At 45.4% G+C, this 15869-nt stretch overlaps 1 protein-coding gene across 2 annotated transcripts in view; it reads right to left on the bottom strand.

The window, feature by feature from the left end:
* The window catches only part of CEP89 (centrosomal protein 89), a 94066-nt gene that overhangs the window by 37752 nt on the left and 40445 nt on the right, over positions 1–15869 (bottom strand). For both annotated transcript variants that reach the window (XM_030820246.1, XM_030820247.1), the window contains exons 9-13: positions 15436–15578; positions 10913–10963; positions 10169–10252; positions 7416–7519; positions 2233–2348 (exon numbers count right to left, since the gene is read on the bottom strand). In XM_030820246.1, coding sequence (XP_030676106.1) covers positions 2233–2348; positions 7416–7519; positions 10169–10252; positions 10913–10963; positions 15436–15578 — 498 coding nt within the window. The remainder of the gene's footprint in view (positions 1–2232; positions 2349–7415; positions 7520–10168; positions 10253–10912; positions 10964–15435; positions 15579–15869) is intronic.

Genomic DNA, 15869 nt, shown 5'->3' with positions numbered 1-15869 from the left:
CATACTGGGCACAGTGACTCATACCTGTAACCCCAGCCCTTTGGGAGGCTGAGGGGAGGACTGCTTGGGGTCAGGAGTTCGAGACAAGCCTGGGTAACATAGTGAGACCCCCCAACTCTACATAAAAATTTGAAAATTAGCAGGGCATGGTGACATGCGTCTGTGGTCCCAGATATCCAGGAGGCTGAGGCAGGAGGACTGCTTGAGCCCAGGAGTTCAAGACTACAGTGAGCCGTGACTGGGCCACTGCACTCCAGCCTGGATGACACAGCGAGACCTTGTCTCCAAAAACAAAAACCAAAAAAGCCAAAAGAAATTACTGTCTCTACATTAAGCACTCACTAAATATATACTTTTAAAAATAAAATCCACTATAATATTTTACCAAACATGATTCCAGTCTTCAAGGAACTGACTTTCCTAAGACTAAAGCCTTAAATCACACACAGGCGTGCAAGCATATGTCATAACGTTGTCCTTAAAGCTGCAAAATTTTCAAGATTTTTAAGGACATCAAACATGGCCAAACTGAGAACCGGATTTATTATTTTCCTTCCCTCTCCTCATTAAACTTTTATTTTATGTCTTGTATCTAAAGTAAGTCATAAATATTTTCATCCTGTGTTACATGGTTGTACGTAATAATTCCCAAGCGTCTGCTGACACTAGCACTTAGAGGTATTTATTATAGCATAAAACTGTACATCTCTCTACTCTATGAATATATCTAATTAGTGGCTGGGCACAGTGGCTCACACCTGTAATCCTAGCATTTTGGGAGGCCAAGGTGGGTAGATCACTTGAGGTCAGGAGTTCAAGACCAGCCTGGCCAACATGGTGAAAACCCCTCTACTGAAAATACAAAAATTAGCCAGGAGTGGTGGCACGTGACTGTAATCCCAGCTACCCGGAGGTTGAGGCAGGAGAATCGCTGGAACCCGGCAGGCGGAGGTTGCAGTGAGCCTAGATCATGCCACTGCACTCCAGTCTGGGCGACAGAGTGAGCCTGTCTCAAAAAAAGAAAAAGAAAAGAAAATATCTAATTGGTCAAAGTGAATGGCTGTTTGTGGGCAATGGGAAAATAGCACAGGCAACTCACTGAATCATAGATGTCAAAAGGTTTTCCCTGCCCCATGTGACCAGAAATCCTCTTTCTGTTCAGATCTGGTATGTTCAAGAAAATTAAGCTCAGTAAATAGGAAACTAATGTCATCCCTAACCCTGAAAACAAAGATAAGAGGCTCCACAACTCTGTTTCCCCTCTCCTCTTAACAATGCCAGAGTAAAGGCAAATACTCCTGGGCCATGCAGATCTCAGGAGAAATCACGTGGAGGAAACTCCTGTGCATGTCTTTGGAAGATGCTCTCATCTTTAAACACGACCTGGTTCTCAGAAACAGGAAGTGCTAGCCCCGCAACTGCAGCAACAGCAGGGGCTGTTCATGGACCTGCCATGGTGTGGAAGGGGCGGCCATTCCAAAAGCAGCTGGAGAGGGGAAAACCTCCATCTGCTTCTCAGGGTGCCAAAGCCTCATGCAAGATGGCTTGTGTTTCAGTTTCCCAGCCTATGCCATTCCTCACTAGAAAAGAAAAATCAGTAAAGCAAAGGGAAAAAATGCCACTATCTTGTACTCATGAATTGTGGTTTTAAAGCAGAAGCGATGACTCTTAGCCTGGCCCCCTTACAGTTGTGCACTGTCACAGACTGTGAGGCTCCTAGGGGTTGGGGGAATGCATGGGAAGAGATGGGAAGAGGGACACTCTCAGAAGGTGTCTGACGGAAATCTAATCTGCAGTGATGTCGCCTCCCAGGCCCGCAGCTCTGAAGGAAGGAAGGACACAGGGGAACTGTTTAGAAAGTGAACGGTTCTGCTTACGCATCCAACAAACATCTGGGAAGAGACCCTGTGTTATTTCAGATGGTTACCTCACGTGATCGTTCCCATTTCTAAGGTACTATTTTACCCCAAAACCAGTTGTGCTGAGTCTAGCACTATCACCTACGAGTGATTTACAAACCCATGGGATGATGAGAGACACCGGAGTCTGAGAAAGCAATCTATGCATTGAGGGTAATGACGTGGAAAGGTTATAAACAGCCACATTTCAGTCAAGAATGTAAAACATGACTTCTCTCATTTTCAACTGGGGGTCCCGGCAGGAGGGAGATAGAAGGGTAAAATGACAATAGTGACATCACCGCATGGCCATTCCTCGCTGGAAGGACCTCACCTTCTTGGAGGCGCTCCTGGTGGCTGTCCTTGGCTTTCCTTTGCTGAATCTCCAACTGCTCCAGCAACAACTTATTTTCCTCTAAAACCAGTTTTGCTTGAGTCTGAAGCTGACACCTGCAATTGATTTACAAGATGAAATACTGTGATTCAGGTGCTGAATGGTTACAGAAACACTCTGGAATCTAAAAGGAAGCAATGGGTGCATTATAGGTAATGAATATCAAGCCATGTCTTCATGTTAAACATATTAATACAGCAACAAATCCTGCCATTTGCAGTCAGTTGGGGAAGGACAGCCGTGAAGTCTGAATTATGGACTGCTTCAGAAATGCTTTCAGATATAAAATTTCAAACATGTACAGAAGTAAAGAGGATAGAGTAGGAGACTCCCATGTGCACAATACCCAGCTTGAACAGTCACTAAATGGCTGATGAGGTTTCATCTGTATAAACCTGTAGTCCTGCCACCCAGTATATTATTCTGAAGCCCATATGGAACATGTTTAAAGAATTTAGAAAGTTCCCATTTCAATTTTAAAATACTCCTTTGTAAGCAGTAGCATATTTGCAAAAAAAAAAAAAAAAAAAAATTTTTTTTTTTTTTTTTTTTTGAGACAGAGACTCGCTCTGTCGCCCAGGCTGGAGTGCAGTGGCGCAATCTCGGCTCACTGCAAGCTCTGCCTCCCGGGTTCACACCATTCTCCTGCCTCAGCCTCCCAAGTAGCTGGGACTATAGGTGTCCGCCACCACGCCTGGCTAATTTTTTTGTATTTTTAGTAGAAGCAGGGTTTCACCACGTTAGCCAGGATGGTCTCGATCTCCTGACCTCGTGATCTGCCCGCCTCGGCCTCCCAAAGTGCCAGGATTATAGGCATGAGCCACCGCGCCTGGCCAAAATGGTTTCTTAGAACTGTATTAATCTGCCCCAGCCTTCCTCTCAGCACAAGCAAATCCTCTCCTTCCAGTGCAATGTAAATCCCAGCCCAGCTCAGCCCTCAAGATCGCAAATTCTGATTAGAATGAGCTGAAGGGACCTTAGAAATCATCTAGTGAAATGCTGACCACGCAAAGTACACTGGGTGGTAAGTTTACTTAATAAAGCAATAAATAATCTCGATTTTCCACTTGAAACCCTACAGGTGAGGAGGAGGAAGGAGAGAGACAAGATGAAAGGAGTCAGGCTGTAACAACGGTGTGGCCCCAACAGTGGTGTGCACTGGCTCCTGGGCACTGTGGGGGTGCCTCTTGCCTGCTACCAGCACCCATGGAGTGGGCTGCCATGCTGTCGGGAGGGGGCTCACCCAAAACTGGTCTGTGCTAGCCTCCTCATTCCCGCCACAAACTGGGCAGCTCCACGATGGTCTGTTTTATGTTTGAGACTTATATATTTATTTATTTAGAGATAGGGTCTCACTCTGTTGCCCAGGCTGGAGTGCAGTGGTGAGACCTTGGCCCACTACAACCTCCACCTCAGCTTCCTGAGTATCTGGGATTACAGGCATGCATCACCAGACCAAGCTAATTTTTGTATTAGTATTTTTTGGTAGAGACAGGGTTTCACCATGTTGGCCAGCCTGGTCTTGAACTCCTGACCTCAGGTGATCCTCCTGCCTCGGCCTCCCAAGGTGCTGGGATTACAGGCGTGAGCCACCATCCCGGCCGTGTTTTGGACTAATTTATAAGACTTTTTCTTTATTTGTTCATTCATTCATTTGTTTACTCCTTCCTTCCTCCCTCCCTTCATTCATTTCACTTTTTTTTAGAAACAGGGTCTTGCTCTGTCACCCAGGCAGGACAAGAGTACAGTGGCGCCATCAGAGCTCACCGTAGCCTTGAATTCCTGGGCTTAACGAATCCTCCTGCTTCCGCCTTCTGAATAGCTAGGACTACAGGTGCATGCCATCACACCCAGCTAATTTTTAGTTGTTTTTTTGTTTTTGTTTTTGTTTTTTTTTTGAGACAAGGTCTTGTTCTGTCACCTAGGCTGCTGCACAGTGGTGTGATCATAGCTCACTGCAGCCCTGAACTCTTCGCCTCAAGTGCTCCTCCCACCTTGGCCTCCCAAAGCATTAGGATTACAGCAGTGAGCCACTGAGCCTGAGCCATTTCTTTTTAAAATGAAAGGGATCAATCCCCCATTCCTAAAAAAAGTTCAAAATCTCAGATTTGGTTTAACACTCCCTCTTATTTTGTTTTATTTATTTATTTATTTATTTATTTATTTATTTATTTATTTTATTATTTGAGACACGGTCTCACTCTGTTGCCCAGGCTGGAGTGCAGTGGCACGATCTAGGCTCACTGGCAGCCTCCGCCTCCTGGGTTCAAGTGATTCTCCTGCCTCAGCCTCCTGAGTAGCTGGGATTACAGGCGTGCGCCACCACGCCTGGCTATTTTTTATATTTTTAGTAGAGATACAGTTTCACCATGTTGGCCATACTGGTCTCAAACTCCTGGCCTCAACTGATCCTCCTGCCTCGGTCTCCCAAAGTGCTGGGATTATAGGCGTGAGCCACTGCACCCAGCCTCCCTCTTATTTTATAGAGAAAGAAACAGACCCATTAAGCCTGAGGTTACCCAGTGATTCAGGGGAAGTTAGGAAAAGAAATATACAAAATTTAGTTGCACCCGCAGAAGTTCATTGAGAAATTACTGGCAACCAAGCAGAAAGCGTCTGCTGGGCCAGGTGTGGTGGCTCATGCCTGTAATCCCAACACTTTGGGAGGTGGAGGCGGGCAGATCACCTGAGGTCAGGAGTTGGAGACCAGCCTGTCCAACGTGGTGAAACCTCATCTCTACTAAAAATCAAAAAAAAAATTAGCCAGGCATGGTGGTGGGCGCCTATAATCCCAGCTACTCAGGAGGCTGAGGCAGGAGAATCACTTGTACCCGGGAGGTGGAGGTTGCAGTGAGTCGAGATCACGCCACTGCACTTCAGCCTGGGCAGCAGAGCCAGACTCTGTCTCAAAAAAAAGAAAGAAAGAAAGCATCTGCTGAAGTGTGAAGTCTGTGTACCGAGTGCTGTGTGCAGGTTTAGCAGCCATGCAGGTGTGCAGGTACTGAGAGCAGCAAGGAGGTCTGCCCACCAAGTGTGATGCTCCAGAGCCCAGAGACCCTTCTGCAGCTGGAGGGCAGTGAATTCAAAGTAAGGGGTTGGCAGCCAGGGAGGCCCTGAGCAAGCCTAACACTCTCCCCATGCTGGCGTGGGCCATCACACTAGAGCAAAGGGCAGATTTCAAATCCCAACGAACGCAGGATTAGGGAACACTGCAGGGCTGTGGATTTGAAAGCAAGGCCTGCCTTCCTTTCCTTTGTTTCACTGATTTTATTTTAAGGAAACGCAGACAAGTTGGATTTGTGGCTATATACAAGGCTAGGGAAGGAATCTGGGGTTCCAGAATCTGACGAGGTCTCTTGAGCCCCAGCCTGGCTAAGCTGCTTTCCAGGCCACTGTTCAAGGAGGGTGTGAGGGGAGACACACTAGGAACCCTGACAGAAGAAAATCCAAGCTCAGCCACGGAGGTCACAGAGCACCAAGACCCAGGAGTTGCCTGAGCCAGTCCCACCTGACGCATCAGTGACCACAAAATCAGGGAGAGCCAATGGTAAGAATGCTGTTGACTCAATTCCAGATTTCTAAACATCACATATAAAAAATACTTCATTTTTTCCAGTGATGTTAAGACATTTGAAAACATTAAATATAACATAGCTATTCAAAGTGAGTAATTTTTGTTTTCTTAGTCCTGCCTGGATATTGCTTTTAGGCTTTTCAAGACATGTTCTTTCTCTAATTCAGTTAACAGGCATTTGCTGTTGCTGTGCTAGATGCGGGGCCACACACAAAAATGAGCAGGACGTTGGTTCCTGCCCCTGAGGAGTTCACAAAGGAGAAGATGGAGGCAGATGTGGAGGCAGACAGGATAGGCAGGCACAGTGTGGCAGGTACCAGGACAGGGCATGTGTTTAGGGCTACATCAGAACTGGAGACAAGGGGCCAGGTGCAGTGGCTGAAGCCTGCAATCCTAGCCACTTTGGGAGGCCAAGACGGGAGGATCACTGGAGCCCAAGAGTTCGAGACCAGCCTGGGTAACCCAGTGAGACTCTGTATTTACAAAAAATTTTTTAAAATGGCTGGGCATGGTAGCGCACACCTGTAGTCCCAGCTACTTGGGAGGTTGAGGTGGGAGGATGGCTTGAGCCCAGGAGGTTGAGGCTGCAGTGAGCTATGACTGAGCTACTGCACTCCAGCCTGGGTGACAGAGCGAGATCCTAACTCTAAAAAAACATAAGAAACAGAGATGCCGGGCACAGTGGCTCACGCCTATAATCCCAGCACTTTGGGAGGCCAAGGTGGGCAGATCACATGAGGTCAGGAGTTCGAGACCAGCCTGGCCAACATGGTGAAACCCCATCTCTACTAAAAATACAAAAATTAGCCAGGCGTGGTGGCACGTGCCTGTAATCCCAGCTACTCGGGAGGCTGAGGCAGGAGAATCACTTGAATCCAGGAGGCAGAGGTTGCAGTGAGCCGAGATCACGCCATTGCACTCCAGCCTGGGCAACACAGCAAGACTCTGTCTCAAAAAAAAAAAAAAGAAAAGAAAAGAAACAGAGACAAGGGAGCAATAATGGCCTCTCCTGAAAGCAGCGCTATAGACAAGTGCCATTAGAGTAGGACCCTAGAGGATGAGGAGTGCAGAAAGGGCTTTTGGAGGAAGGACAGATTGGAAGTGGGGCAACCTCAGTTGTCAGGGAATCTGCCAGGGCAGGCGGATGGAAGCTGGTCGTGCAGGCCTCATGAGCTTTCTGTTTTGGGAGGCCATTTTGAGCTTTCTGTTCTCAACCCCTGGGAGCCATCGCTGGGGCCTAAGAAGGGATGAGACTCTCCAGGTCTGAGATGGAAAAATCACCCTAGAAAAATACCAACTCAGAAAATAAAAAGCAGAAAGCAACCATATTTCAGGTTTGAGAACCTACTTAGAATTTTAAAAGTCATCTTGAAAATATAAGTTTAGAATGATTTATTAGGGTTTTATTGCACCTTATTAATTTCTTAGAAACTCTCCCTTAAAATATTTTAGTTAAGAATATAATTATGTATTTGATAATTTTATAACATATTTTCCTATTACCCTTTGTTTTAAATTAGCAAAAGAGCAGAAACACAATGCCACTTGCCATTCCTCACTGGTAACAGCACTACTCTTATTTAACTCTTGGTGCAATTCTTCATTTTCTTTCACCACTTCTTGGACTCGCATTCTAAACATTCTCATTTCCTCCTGAAATAAAATGTACGTAAATTATAACACACACATACCCACGCATCTATATTTCTCAGTTCTGGTGCTGCTGCTGTGGCTAAAATCAAATGGTAACAGCCATTTAGCAAGGTCTCACGACAGGCCAGCCTTCAACTCTCAGTACCAGCACCAGTGGTGCCTGCTCTCAGGGAGCTTACGGTCTAGTGAGAAAGCACTAGGACCAAATGCAAGGCCAAGTACAAGAGGCAAAGAACCTGGGCTTTCGAGTATTAGATCCCTAATCTGCTAACATTGTTCTATAACTGCCAAATACTGACAGAAAAGGCAGAGATGCCCATCAACGCTGACATTTTTCCTTTATTTGAAGATGCAGGAGAATATATTGGAGGTTTTTAATATAAAAAATAAGACCTTTTCATCCTTAATTAAAGCTAGATTTGGTGGGGAAGGGGTTAGTTAGTGTGGGAGTTGGAGGAAGCTCTTAATTTTTTTTTTTTTTTTTTTTTTTGAGACAGGGTCTCACTCTGTCGCCCAGGCTAGAGTGCAGTAGTGCAATCACGGCTCACTGCAGCCTCAACCTCCTAGACTCAAGCGATCCTCCCACCTCAGCTTCCCAAGTACCTGTACTACCATGCCTGGCTAATTTTTGTATTTTGCGTATAGACGAGGTTTCGCCATGTTACTCAAGGCTGCTCTTGAACTCCTAGGCTCAAGCAATCTTCCTGCCTCAGACTCCCAAAATGCTGGGATTACAGTCATGAGTCACCACGTCCAGCCAAGGCTCTTAGTTTTGTCCATGACAACCATGAGAAAGTGTCTTACTAGCGTCATCAGTCTGCAGAGCTTCAATGGCCATTAGCCGCAACACGAGGTCTGTCACTGGGCCAGTTTTGATGCCTAACAGTCTATGTCTGTTTCAGCTCCCAACAGTCTGTGTTTGTGACACTTCAGCTGAGCCTCCTCCATCAGGGCTTTTCCAGCTTCCGTGTCCTGAGCTGTCCTTTCGTGAGAATCTGAGGTGCCAATATTTACTCTGGTGTGCCTCTAAAATATTCTACTCCCAGCTGTCAGATGTTTATGCCTACACCCTTTTAACTTAAAGCAGCACTGCCAAGTAACTTCTCCTCTCATCTCTCCACCCAGACACACTCACTCACTGCTGGCAGTCCATGTGACTCTTTTTTGGAACAGGGGTCAGGCAAACTAAAGTGTGCAAACCAGCTGCCTGTTTTTATAAATAAAGTTTGATTAGAGCATGGCCTCAGCCATTATTTACATGTTATCCTCAGCGGCTTTCATGTTGCAACAGCAGGGCTGAGCAGGTGCAAACAGAAACTGCATGGCCTCCAAAGCCTAAAGTACTTATTAACTGGCCCTTGACAGAAAGTGTGTGCTGACCCTGATTTAGAAGGAGCACCAAAATAATAACATTATTAGTTATTAGGATTGTTATATATTCAATTAGTACAAGATTCATTCATGCTCTTAGAAAATTAAGTGTCCAACACTAAGTCTAAATGAAAAGGATTAAAATTCCTTTCCATGGGACATGGACACGGGACAGCATCACTGACGAGGAACAAGCTGGGAGCCTCTTAAAGGACCCTCCCAGCTCAGGATCCCAGAATGACCAACATTTCTTTCGCTGGATCCTTCCAATTTCAGGGATCTATATGGACACTTAAATGAGGAACTCAGAGGAATGTAGGAGGCACAAGAGGCATCTACAACACCTGCACAGGCTTGGCCTCCTGAGGTTAGAATGAGCTCTGCTGTGCGAAGCCATTCCCATAAAACAGCGGTGGACAACGCAGAAATGGATAAAAACCTCACTTCTCCATTTCCAATAGCTCAGCAATCAGACTTCCCTGGGGTCAGCTCATCCTAGAATTAAGAAGCATCTAAGTTTGCCCAAAACATCTCCAGCCTTTCCTTCCCATGTCTGCCCAAATAGCCCTTCTTTTTTTTTTTTTTGAGACAGAGTCTGGCCCCATCGCCAGGCTGGAGTGCAGTGATGCAATCTCGGCTCACTGCAACGTCCAACTCCCTGGTTCAAGCTATTCTCCTGCCTCAGCCTCCCAAGTAGCTGGGATTACAGACACGTGCCACCACACCAGCTAATTTTTGTACTTTTAGTAGAGACAGGTTTCACCATGTTGGCCAGGCTGGTCTTGAACTCCTGACCTCATGTGATCCACCCGCCTCGGCCTCCCAAAGTGCTGAGATTACAGGCGTGAGCCACCGCACCGAGCCCAAATGGCCCTTCTAATGGTGGTATTTGCAGCTGCAGAGTACCAGGAAAGAAGCGCTTCCCCCCTGCTGTCTTCCCTGCACCCCAAGATCTCAGCCCATATGGGCTGGCTGTCCAGAAAGCCATGGCTTCTCATGCAGCACTTCTCTGACCCTCCATACCTCTCCCCTCACTCCCTATCCACCCCTCCTGCTCTGCCAATCATTCCCTTACTTCCTCCCCTCTTCCTTCTTTCCCTCCCTCCCTCCCTCCATCCCACCCTGCCACACTCCTTCCTTCCTCCTTTCTGTCCTCTAATAAACATTTGGTTATCTATAATATGCTGGGTATACCTACATTCAAAATGTTTCTATAAAATTTGAAGCGGTCCTATATTTTTATAAATCTTGTCTCTTCTGAGACATTTGCCAGCCTACCTTGAGGGTGGCATTGAGCTCGTCCTTCTCTTTCATTATATCTTCATAAGCCAGCAGCAATGGTGACAGGTACTTTATATCCAACTGAAGATAGAGAGTAAAGGAAGGTTAATATATTTCTTACATCTAAACACAACCAGCAAATTTTTAAATGGCAAGAAGTTACACTTTTTTGAAATGGTTTCTTTGGTTGCTGTTGTTACTGTTTTTTAAGGACCCTCCCAGCTCAGGATCCCAGAACAACCAACATTTCTCTCCTTGGATCCTTCCAATTTCAGGGATCTATATGGCCACTTAAATGAGGAACCCAGAGGCATGCAGGAGGCACAGGAGTCATCTACAACACCCGCACAGGCTTGGCCTCCTGCGGTTAGAATGACCTCCGTTGCCCGAAGCCATTCCCACTCTGCCGCCCAGGCTCGCATGCAGTGGCACGATCTCAGCTCACTGCAACCTAAACCTCCCGGGTTCAAGTGATTCTCCTGCCTCGGCCTCCCAAGTAGCTGGGACTATAGGTATGCACCATCACACCCAGCTAATTTTTGTATTTTTGGCAGAGACAGGGTTTCACCACGTTGGCCAGGCTGGTCTTAAACCCTTGACCTCAACTGATCCACCTGCCTCAGCCTTCCAAAGTGCTGGGATTACAGACATGAGCCACCATGCCTGGCCTGAAATGGTTTTTAATATCTATGCAAATATAGCCTGAAAACATGGGCCTGAAATTAAATAACTTTTACTTACCAACCAGGGTGGTATAGGGCCCTTGGATGGGAGGCCTTCAATATTTAAGCTCTAAGAACAAAACATGTATTGAAGACAAGTTAAACCACACTTCCTCTGAATTTTCAAGTCTTAGATATTCTTAATCTAGACTTGGCATTGCCCATCTATGCATTTATCTGTCTATCCATCTGCCTACCCACCTACCCACCTACCCACCTACTCATCCATCCATCCATCCATCCATCCATCCATCCACTCTCCCATACACCTACCCATCTATCTATCTATATGTATATATGTATATATGAGAGAAATATTTTTTCTGAAATGTTTGAGAGTAATTTGCAGATATAATGCCCCCTTTCCTCTAAATACTTGTATTTCCTAAAAACAAAAACATTCATTTACTTAACCACAGTACTGTCATGAAAATCAGGAAATCAACACTGATAACAATACTATTTTCATATATATATATATATTTATTACTGCTCCTTGCAGAGCAGGGGTACCCCATAGGCAGTGTGCCTAGAGTAGCCTATAATACTGTTTGTTAACCTAACCTAACCTATATGTTATCTTCAAATTTCATCTATTTTCCCACTAATGTTCTTTTCTAATCAAGGATCCAATTCAGGGTCACACGTTGCATTTAGCTGTCAAGTCTTTTATGTCCTTTTTTTTGTTTTTTTTTTTTTGTTGTGTTTTTTTTCTTCTGAGACAGGGTCTCATTCCATCACCCGGGCTGGAGTGTAGTGGTGAGATCATGGCTCACTGCAACTTCTGCCTTCTGGGCTCAAGCAATCCTCCCACCTTAGCCTCCTGAGCAGCTCAGACTACAAGCGCATGCCACCACACCTGGCTAATTTTTGTATTTTTTGTAGAAATGGGGTTTCACCATGTTGCCCAAGCTGGTCTTGAACTCCTGGGCTGAAGTGATCCTCCTACCTCAGCTTCGCACAGTGCTGGGATTGCAAGTGTGAGCCAGCACACTTGGCCTTTTGATTTTGTTTTGGTTTTTTTTTTTTTTTTTTTTTTTTTGAGACAGTCTCGCTCTGTCACACAGGCTGGAGTACAGTGGTATGATCTCGGCTCACTGTAACCTCTGCCTCCCAGGTTCACGCAATTCTCATGCCTCAGCCTCCTGAGTAGCTGGGACTATAGGTGTGTGCCACCACACCTGGCTAATTTTTGTATTTTTAGTAGAGGCGGGGTTTCACCATATTGGCCAGGCTGGTCTCGAACTCCTGACCTCAAGTGATCCACCCACCTCAGCCTCCCAAAGTGCTGCGATTATAGGTGTGAGTCACTGCACCTGGCCTCCAGCCCTTTTTAGTCTTTTAAAATCTGGAACATATCTAGTGACTGTTTTCACTGGATATGGAACTTTTTAATGTCATATTGTTGAGTGTCTGGATTTTGTTACCTTCCTTTAAAGAGTACTGGTTTCTTTTCCTTCCGCCCTTCCTTTCTCCCTCCTCTCTCTCTCTCTCTTTCTTTCAGCTCCTAAGTTGCTTGTGGATCACCTTCATGCTTCTGAGGCTTGTTTTTTTCACCCTGGTCATGGTAGGTCTGTAGTAACCTTTCCTAAAAAGCTCTTTTAGCCATACCTCTCAGGCATGGCCCTCCTGGGCTCTTGACTCAATGCAAGGTCTCTCCATTGTGGCTGGGCAGAACTCGAAAGTTCCTGGTGCTGTGTGAGCTCCAGGAACCATGCAGCTCACAGCTCCCCGTTCTTATTTTCTTCCCAGTATCTTGGAGTCTCATCCCACACGTGTGCAGGGTGGTATTCCACAAGACTCCAAGGAGCCCCATGCAGATTTATATAAGTAGCTCTTTCTCTCCAGGACTCCATTCTTTCTGGTATTCTTGCCCTACAAATTCTAGTCTCCTCAGCTTCCCCAGACTCTCATCTCTGTTGAACTCAGGGAAGGGCTCAGCTCAGGCCCTTCCCCCCTGCTCTGTGATCTGAGACTGCCTCCAGACAGAAAGCAGATCACAGGCTCATCTATTTATCCTGCTGCTCTTGAGGGTCATAGGCCGGTACTGCCTACTGCTTGACATCTGTAAACATTTGCGTTACATATTCTGTCTGGTTTTCTATTTGTTTAGAGTAGGAGGGAAAATCTAGTACAGAATCAATGGCCTAGACAAAATATTTATTTCACAAAAGCTTTACAATGTGAACACCTTAATATCTATGTAATTACTCACTCACTCTGCAAACATTGGCAACTCGCTAAGTCATTATGGACACTGCAACGCAACCCTTGCTTTCAAGGATTCTATGACCTAGTAACAGAAATAAATTCCACTAACACATATGTACATGATATACAAAAACAGTATAGGGTAGAATGCTATAAGTGCCTTAAGAGTGATTACAAACAAAAGTCTGCAATGGTTTAAAAGAGAGAGAGGGCTGGGCATGGTGGCTCATGCCTGTAATCCCAGCACTTTGGGAGGCTGAGGAGGGTGGATCATTTGAGGTGAGGAGTTTGAGACCAACCTGGCCAACATGGTGAAACCCCATCTCTACTAAAAATACAAAAATTAGCTGGGCGTGGTGGAACACGCCTGTAATCCCAGCCATTCAGGAGGCTGAGAAACAAGAATCACTTGAACCCGGGAGGTAGAGGTTGCAGTGAGCTGAGATTGTGCATGCTGCACTCCAGCCTGGGCGACATACAGAGACTGTGTCTTAAAAAAAAAAAAAGAGGGAGAGAGAGAGAGATCAATCACTTCTGGCTGGGGTGATCAGAGAATACTGTCATGGAGAACATGGCATTTGCACAGGGCAGAAGACAACATGGGAGGAGGCTGTCCCTGGGCCTGTCTGCCCGCCCCATGGTCCTGCAGAAGGCCCTGACCTAGCAAGCATGTTTTGAATTATAGGACCCTAAGAACTTTGTTTTTGTTTAAAAGTTAGTATTATGTTAAGTGAAAGAAGTCAGTCACACAAAGTCATGTCTTGCATGATTTCATTTCTATGAAATGTTCAGAACAGACAAGTTCATAGAGACAGAAAATAGATTAGTGGTTACCAGCGGCTGAGCTGGAGGAAGTGGGCAGCAGGGGAACGCAGGGAGCGATTCCCAACAGGTATGCCACTTCCTTTTTTTTTCCCTTTTTTTTTTTTTTTGAGACGGAGTCTCACTCTCTCTGTCACCCAGGCTGGAGTGCAGTGGCATGATCTTGGCTCACTGCAACCTCTGCCTCCCAGGTTCAAGCGATTCTCCTGCCTCCGCCTCCAAAGTAGCTGGGATTACAGGTGCGCATGACCATGCCTGGCTAATTTTTTTGTATTTTTAGTATAGATGGGAATTCACCATGTTGGTCAGGCTGGTCTCGAACGCCTGACTTCAACTGATCCGCCCACCTCAGCCTCCCACAGTGCTGGGATTATAGGTGTGAGCCACCATGCTCAGCCAACATTTCTTGATTTAACAAAAGTGCTCTAAAATTGACTGTGGTGATGGTTGCATAATTCTGTGACTACAATAAAAACCACTAAATGGTACACTTTTAAAATGGGTATGAATTGGATGGTATGTGAATCATATTTCAAAGCTGTTATTAAAAAAAAAAAAAAAGTGAAACGTAAGCCCTCCTTCAAACAGCAACTCAGAAGCCCATGAGGCCTGAACTCCCAGGAGCCACGGGAAAACACCGTGTGCCTCCCCGCCCTCTACCCCAGCAAGAGCCCAGCCAGCGGTGCCTCCCTCTTCTGTGTCCACAGTGTCACTCACATCCTCACAGCCCCAAGTTCTGTAAGAGTAAGGACCTGAGCATTGGTTCATCTGGCACTCCTCCCGGCATCTCATGCAGTGACCTGCTCAGTCAGAGTGTGTGGCGCTGGACTCTGCAACTGTTCTTAGAACTGAAAACTCTGCTTTCCTTTCCAAGTTAATGCACTGACAACAGCTGCAACTTTCAGGAACATGACTGAGAAGGGAGCAGCCAACACACACTTTCATTCTTTTACTTTTGTTATTTTTTTTTTTTTTAATTTTTGAGACAGGGTCTTGTTCTGTCGCCCAGGCTGGAGTGTAGTGGCACAATCTCAGCTCACTGCACCCTCGACCTCCCATGCTCAAGAGGTCCTCTTGCCTCAGCCTCTTAAGTAGCTGGGGCTACAGGCGTGTGCCACCATGCTCAGTTAATTTTTAAAAATTTTTTATTTGTAGAGACTAAGTCTCGCCATGTCTCCCAGGATGGTCTCAAACTCCAGAGCTCAAGCAATTCTCCCACCTCAGCCTCTGAAAGAGCCGGGATTACAGGCACGAGCCACCTCATCCGGCCTCTTTTACTTTGTACACTTCTGTATTGTCCCAATGTTTTACAGTCTTTATTGCCTTTATTACGGGGAAGAAGGAAGGGAAGAAGGCAAGAAACAGAATGGTCCTTAGAAACATTGTGCCTTGGACAGAGCTTTTCTTACATCAAATTATAATAAATAAGAACCTCTCAAGATTGGAAATCAATTCAACAGTAAAGGCTAAAAAATCTGAAAAGCTGATTTTCACAGTCGGAAACGTTACCTCTTCCTTGGACAAATGCCTGAATTTTGTCTGATATCGACTGAGTTCTACATTCAAACGATGGACAGTCATTTTCAATCCATCATTTTCATCCACCAGTTCTTGAGCTTGTTTTCGCAGATAAAGTAATTCAGGTGCAGCAACTAGGGAAAAAAATTTAATATTATACTATAAGAAATAATGTCCAATTTACCCAGATTTTATTTAAATTGCAAATTGTTTGCTTTTCCCCCCTCTTTCAGGCTCAGAGGCAATGAACTGTGTGTGTATGTATGTCTACGTGTGTGTGAATGAATAGAAGTTACAACGTTTTTTAACACTGAATAGTTAACATTATATTGGAAGTTTGTGGAAGTTTTTGCATGTACAATAAAGTAAAATAAAAATTTCAAGTTGGAAAGGAATAGTCATTGTTTCAGATGACATAAGAATAT

Source organism: Nomascus leucogenys, chromosome 10, assembly GCF_006542625.1.
Source record: "Nomascus leucogenys isolate Asia chromosome 10, Asia_NLE_v1, whole genome shotgun sequence".
Classification (NCBI taxonomy): domain Eukaryota; kingdom Metazoa; phylum Chordata; class Mammalia; order Primates; family Hylobatidae; genus Nomascus; species Nomascus leucogenys.
Note: the sequence above shows the minus strand (reverse complement) of the source record. Positions and strands in the feature narration are given on the sequence as shown.